This window comes from Cydia pomonella, chromosome 6 (genome assembly GCF_033807575.1).
Source record: "Cydia pomonella isolate Wapato2018A chromosome 6, ilCydPomo1, whole genome shotgun sequence".
NCBI lineage: Eukaryota > Metazoa > Arthropoda > Insecta > Lepidoptera > Tortricidae > Cydia > Cydia pomonella.
The window spans coordinates 13,535,257-13,542,486 of NC_084708.1; the positions used below are offsets into that span (position 1 = coordinate 13,535,257).

Consider the following 7,230-nt stretch of genomic DNA (forward strand, 5'->3'; position numbering starts at 1 on the left):
TTTTGTATTTATTGAGCTTAGTAACTTATTTTTGTATATCGTGCTTAAATATAAGTAAAACTATCTCGTAGAATATAAAAAAAAATCTAAATTTTATTATTGATTAAAAAAATACAGTTAAAGCATGATAATTATTTTTATCGTAGTTAGTTTCGTTTCGGTATGGAAACACTGTAAGTTTTTAGTAGAAAACAGTAGTAAATAAACGATAGATTTTTACTAAAATAAATAAGTAAGGCCTACTTAAATGTCGCAATCTAGTCATTTACATTGGCTTAATTCGGTGTGTAGGATATAATGTATTTAAAATGTTAAAATTTTCTGTGTATCAAAATATGTTATTATCGTCTTGATATCCACCCAACCTATATCCATCCGTTTCAATCCCATCCTTTCTACATTTTTCTCCAAAATGTCTGCGGAATCTGATATGGAATACTCGGATAACGATGGGGACGACTACGATTACTACGGAGGACAGGACGATTGTGATATGGAAGCGGTGGACCGTAGTAAGGCTGATCCCGAATATTTTTTATACTCCTGTCACAAGGTAGAAGAAGTAGAAAAATTGTTAAACGAATCGATTGAATTGCTCAGCAACAGCCTACAAATAACACCTTCCCTGGCAAAGGTTTGTATTACTGTTTCCAATAAACTGCAACTTACATTTTAATCCATTTACAAAAAATTACAAAGTACCAACTTTCATAGTCAAGTTCAAGTTTTTGTTAATTGTTTTTCAGGTTATGTTACATGCATATGAATGGAATGCTCAAGAGATTATAGCTAAGTATAAAAATAATGCTAATGAAGTGCTAGTGTACAGCCGGGTGAAGCCTCGCGTTCCTTCTGTCCAAGCAGGCTCCAGCAGGATGTCCTGTGCAGTCTGTGCCAACACTCCAGCTCTGACCAAGTACAGTGCTCTTGCTTGCGGACATTACTTCTGCAATGAATGCTGGGCTATGCACTTTGAAGTACAAATTATGCAAGGCAAGCCTATATTATTTTATACCTATCTAAATTCTTAGCTAAAACAGTTGTAACATTATCTATGAAAAACAACCTTATTGTCTTTAATATCTTAGCTTTTTGTCTCATTGTAACAGATAAGAGTGACAAGTATTAGCATTGTTTAGGTAGGGAGACCCCCCACTGGGATCAAACTGTACTTGTGTTAATATCACAGGAGGATTTTTGGTCTATTAATGTAGGACACAGGATGTTAATTTAACTGTGACATCATCATGTCAAATTTGTTTACTTATATCATTATAATATCATATATTATTTGGTACATTTATGTAGTGTAGTGATGAATGAAATTCATTAAGTGTTCATGCAATTTTGCAGCTGAGTGTACATGTTCTATAAGGGGTAAACAGAAATATGGAGCTGAGATGTCTGGGATTGTAATTTATCAAAACTAACAAGAACAAATTCTGGCATTGATCTAACACTTTGATCACCTCTAACCAAGTTTTAATCCTAGATTTATTTGATTTTTTACCTGATTATGCTATCCCAGGGGTTGGCAAACTTGCAAAGGAGACCCACAGTAGAAATCATTATTTTTTAGGAATCTCAAAGAGCTACAAAAATTGATTTCAGAGGTTTATATCCTCTACATTTTTAGGTGTTTGAAGAATACCATTGCACATTCCAAGAGCTGGAGTTTGTCAATCCCTATGCAATACTATTATTGATCCTATCTGTTGAATGTTTATGTTACAGGTGTGTCAAACACTATTCAGTGCATGGCCCAGGACTGTGAAGTGCGGGCTCCAGAGGACTTTGTGTTGTCGCATGTGGCTAAACCGGCGCTACGAGAACGCTACCAGCAGTTTATGTTCAAAGATCATGTTAAATCACATCCACAACTTAGATTTTGCCCAGGTCCAAATTGCCAGGTAAGACCAACATTCAAATTACTTTTGCAGTTATATCTAAATTATATCATGCATTTATTTATTTATTTAGCCTAGTAATACAAACACACATTACACACACATTTTTTTACATTGTAAATCTGTTTTTAAATTTGTTTTCTTTGTGGTGCAATAAAGAATATTTACTTACTTACAAAGGTATTACAAAGAATCCCATTGGTGGGCAAAGGCCTCCGCCATCTTATTCCAATTCCGTTTGTCAGTTGTTCCATGTTAATCCCGCAAAGTCAGCCAGCTTGTCATGCCATTGGGTCCTCGGTCGTTTCTGACCTCTTGTAAGATTCCTTGGGTACCAGGACGAGGCTTTCTGGGTCCATCATGTTTACTGTTTTGTTTTAATTAGAACCCTGTTATTTTTAGCACATTTGACTTTTGTTTTTAATGTAAATTCTATATACAGTTGTGTGCAATATAATAGCAGTCAATAAGATAATGAAAATTAGGGTTAATCTAATCCAATATTATTTAAGTAAAGGTTACAGTTAATTTTGAAACAATGTGAACTAATGCAAAAGAATTATATAAAAAGATCCAATATTATTGATCTAAAATTATAGTATTCCCCTAATTTACATTTTCTTATGTACTGCTATTATATTGCACACATATTAGTATATAACCACTAGTACAATAAAACCCTGTTTACCCTGTTAATACGATTTTGAAGGGGATGATCCTAAATACACGTTATTAAGCGTGAAACGCGTCTTAACATAGATAGAAGTCTGGAACCAGTGGCAAGGACCAGTGTAAAGTATTAAAAGAGATCTTTGAATTGAAATCTGTATTTGTAGTGGATATTCCAAGCGTGGGTGCGGACAGGCGCGCGCCGGGTGGAGTGCTCGGGCTGCGAGCTGCTCACGTGCTTCTCGTGCGGCGCGCCGCACCACGCGCCCACGGACTGCGCCACCATCCGCCGCTGGCTCACCAAGTGCGCGGACGACTCCGAGACGGCCAACTACATCAGTGCGCACACTAAGGTATGCCAACACAACATTGCTTATAGTTTGTGCAATAACACATTTTATTTTTGAGACAGTCCAACACTTCAGCAGTAACAGTTTCTAAAACAATTTATTAATATTTTCTCGCAATTTTTTTACAAGCCATGTCTCCGCTCAAGGCCTTTTATACATTAGGTCGAGCGCAATCTATGAACGGCCTTATTCTGTCACTTTTCGCGTGCGTCCAATCCGCGGTTTTCTGGTTTGACTGCCGTATTCAGCATTCGGCAGGCAAAAACGCTAAACTGTCATTTAACAGTACTTATACTTACGTATGTACTTATGGGTTATATTGCAGTAGTTGAGCGCTTTTGTAAATTTCTAGTATATGTATGCATTATAAACTTAAATATGTAGATGTCATATACTAAACAAAAAATGAACAAGCCTTCCATTAGCCAATGTCGGGGGGCTTAAAACAATAGAACTTTATTTATTTTCTAGTTATGGGTTGTGACACTACTTGCATTATAAACGCCCATTGCTAAAAATTTTTTTTTTTCAGGATTGCCCTAAATGCCAAATATGCATAGAGAAAAACGGAGGTTGCAATCACATGCAGTGTGGAGCTTGCAGACACGATTTTTGTTGGGTGTGCCTGGGCGACTGGAAGACTCACGGCTCTGAATACTATGAGTGCAGTCGTTATAAGGAAGACCCCAATTTAACTAATGACAATCAACATGCACAGGTAAACATGTGAATAGTTAATAATTATAGAAAGCTATATTGAAGATTTCAAGGCTCGTCTACACAATTGCCCATGATGGGCGAGTACAGGCATGCATGATTGTGTAGAGAGCATAATCGTCTGTAGTTGGCCAGAATTTCCTATAATCGTGAATGATTGATGAATTGTACGCATACCGATGATCGTGCTTGCGATGGCTTGCAATTTTATTATATAAAATAAAGCATGGAAATTCCTTTTGTAATGCAAAATTGCCTATGCTTTATTGCATAATGCTATATTGGACTAAATACTAACTAGTCTAGTAGCTAATGAGTAATGAAATAATATTGATATTTTATCATCCATATTTTTTACACCATAGAATAATCCAAAACATTACTTTTTTCTGTAACCAAATTTTCTGCGGGTGTAAGTACTATTATCTAATTTTATTTTTTATTTTAGGCACGTGAGGCTCTAAAAAAATATTTGCATTATTATGAGAGATGGGAAAATCACGCACGATCTCTGAAACTGGAGGAGCAGACCTTAGCAAGTCTCAAAAGTCGTATTAATCAAAAGGTAACGCTAAGAATACCGTCTGATGATAATCTTAATAATTACACCATTAAAGTTGTGTCCTTATAAGTTATTTTTCTCTATCGCTTATCGCATATTCGAGCGATAAAGAGTTGACGTTTGACAATTCTTTGACCAAAACCATGGCGCCATACAGCGCCGACTTCTTCAGAGATACTGTCGAACTCTATCTAGGATACGATTTTTTCGTAGACCTTATAAGTCTTATACTGACCGATCAATGTTTGGTGCTACGAAATGCACGCAAACGCGAAAGTCGCATTGGCGGCGCAAACCTGATCTAGACGACCATAACTCCACCGCCAGTGTTGGCCGAACGTTAATTGCGGTTAACGTTTCGGCCAACACTGTCCACCACGCACCATAACTTTAGATTTTTGTTACACAAATATTTTAATTTATTTAGGTGATGGCTGGGGAGGGTACTTGGATTGACTGGCAGTACCTGTGGGATTCTGCGAGACTACTGAAGCGCTGCCGATATACCTTGCAGTATACATACCCTTATGCTTATTATATGGAAGTTGGACCTCGAAAAGAACTATTCGAGTACCAGCAGGTAAGTTAAAGTTTGTTATATTTATATTAGGCAAAATGTAAATGTAATAATCCAATTTTGTTACAATTTGCGTGCAGTTTGAATATTCTCTAATAAATTACGGGTTATTTCCACTAGCCACCACCAAGTTGTTACCACTGGTAAAAGGCGGGGAAAAAATCCCAGTAGTTACCACCAAACCGAACCAAAAGGGCCCTCCACACTCGTGCGCGAATCGAGGCGCGAAGCCGCGAACGCGAGTGTGGATGGCCCTCGCGTCGATTTTGCAGATTGTTCATCGCCTTCGCGCCTTATTCCCCGTTTTTTGTCGGTATTTGGCCCGCGTCAAAGGAGACACGAAGCGCGAACTTGCAAGACTCCACACTCGCAATCGCTTCGCGCCGCGATTCGCTCACGAGTCTGTTAATCTGTAAACTGTCATAACCTTCTATGGTGGCTACTTGGTTATTGGGTGCGAACTTGATAAACCAAAAATCAATTTGACAGTTCCCAGTTTGAATCAGTGCCTTGCCACAAACTAAATCCGATCAGCTGACGCTTCGGCGCCATCTTGCCGCGAACCAAACTGCGAAATCGCCGTGAAGTTGTGCGAGTGTGGAGTCTACGTCAACGTCGCGGTATGTTCGCTCCGCAAAGTCGCGCCGTGATTCACGCGCATAGTCTGGAGGGGGCTTAACGTAGTTGGTGGTAACTACTGGGATTTTTGTCCCAGTTAGTACTGGCACAGAATAATTACAGTAGAGTAAGGGCAGTTTACTGAACTAATCGACTTATAACTATTTGTTAAAGAAGGTACTCTATATTTATACAATACTATTTATTCTGTTTTATTAGTATTGAACTCCAATAAAATGTTAATGGTAACTACTGGGAAAAAAATCCTAGTAGTTACCACCAACTCGGTTTGGTTCGGCTTGGTGGTAACTCTGGGATTTTTTTTCCAGTAATTGCCATTTGTAATAATTTGGTAACTTGTGGGAATAATCAAAAATGACGTCCTATGACGCCATATTTAAAGTTAACAACACACCCTAAAGCGCTTTACACACCTTGCTCTTTTCAGTAACTGTGATAAAAATTAGATGCAGATATCTTTACAGTGTTTGACTTATAGCTGCGTCCCTGTCGTCAGTTACTGAATTAACTAAGGTGTGTGAAGTGCTAATGTCTATCCAGAAATAGATTAAAAAATTGAATTCAATTAATAAAATGTATTAGGGATAAATATAAATTGGTAGAGGCTAATTTGGAGTCTTTAAATAAAGAAGTTAATTTGACTGTGTGTATTAAGGTGTCACTTTGTAACTGTGGGGAATGAAAGAAACTGATACCACAATTAGTCCCGCAAACGTCGGTTCACGAGTTGATGTTGATGATGATGATTTGTTTGTATCTTGCAGGCTCAGCTGGAAGCAGAGATTGAAAACTTATCATGGAAGGTAGAACGGGCAGAAACGACAGATCGCGGCGATTTAGAGAATCAAATGGACATAGCAGAGAAAAGACGCACTACATTACTCAAAGATTTCCTAGAATTTCATACGAATAGTGCTTCCAGTAGTAAAGCATAACTAGTGTTAGACCAAGATAAGTTTGCAACGGTTTTGATAGCACACGCAGTGCAAGTGTTATTTATGCGTCATAATTTCATAGAACTTTGTCGTTTAAAATAACACTTGCACTGCGCGTGCTTTCAAAATCGTTGCAGACTTTTCTTGGCCTGGGCTATAACCGCGAAAGTCCAAGTTCGTCAATTGCGGGCATTTTTCTCTAATTACGTCTTAGTGTAAAAGAGGAAGATCCTCGCAATTTGCGATTTTTGGTTTTCGCGGTAGGCCCCCTGACTCTAAACCTCAAGTATGAAGATACGCATTTTTTAAAAGTTAGTAGTTAACTATGTAACAGCACCTATGTATATTAATTATGAGAGCTAGATTTTTTGTTCTGCCAAAGTATATTTATAAACAAGAATTTGCAATAATATTTAAGTAATTAATAATAAAAATGGCAACATCTCATTTTTTTTACTCGTTTCCTAGATAGTAGGGCCTATTGTGGGCACTCCATCTATCGTTCAACGTGTTTGAAGGCATCACTATAGTCTGTATCTTTAGGTATTTAAAAAAAGGTAAACAAACAATTTGTACATTTTCGGGTAGTTTTAATATTTATTGGTTAACCAACCAAATACAAAACCGCCTGGATCTGTCACTGAACGACCTGACTTTAAACCTACATTATTTGATCATGTAATATTTTCATCTACCCTCAGCTGCCTTAAGAAGCCATTTGAGGGTAAATTTTGTTTACCATTTTTTAAATACCTAAAGATACAGACTATAACAGTGGTAATTAATTTTTACTCAATGGATTTGGCAAGTATCAAAGGTTTTGACGACCGGTCTAGCGTTGTGGGTAGTGACCTTGCCTATGAAGCCGATGGTC

At 37.6% G+C, this 7,230-nt stretch overlaps 1 protein-coding gene across 1 annotated transcript; it reads left to right on the plus strand.

Annotated features, from left to right (window-relative positions):
• The first annotated feature begins 176 nt into the window (after window positions 1-176).
• On the plus strand, window positions 177-6,800 carry LOC133519011 (potential E3 ubiquitin-protein ligase ariadne-2). The gene is made up of 8 exons (XM_061852857.1): window positions 177-634; window positions 747-993; window positions 1,735-1,910; window positions 2,744-2,929; window positions 3,459-3,644; window positions 4,092-4,208; window positions 4,633-4,785; window positions 6,186-6,800. Exons 1-8 carry the CDS (start codon window positions 413-415, stop codon window positions 6,354-6,356), a joined length of 1,458 nt encoding a protein of 485 aa, XP_061708841.1. The 5' UTR covers window positions 177-412; the 3' UTR covers window positions 6,357-6,800.
• Window positions 6,801-7,230: the final 430 nt, after the last annotated feature.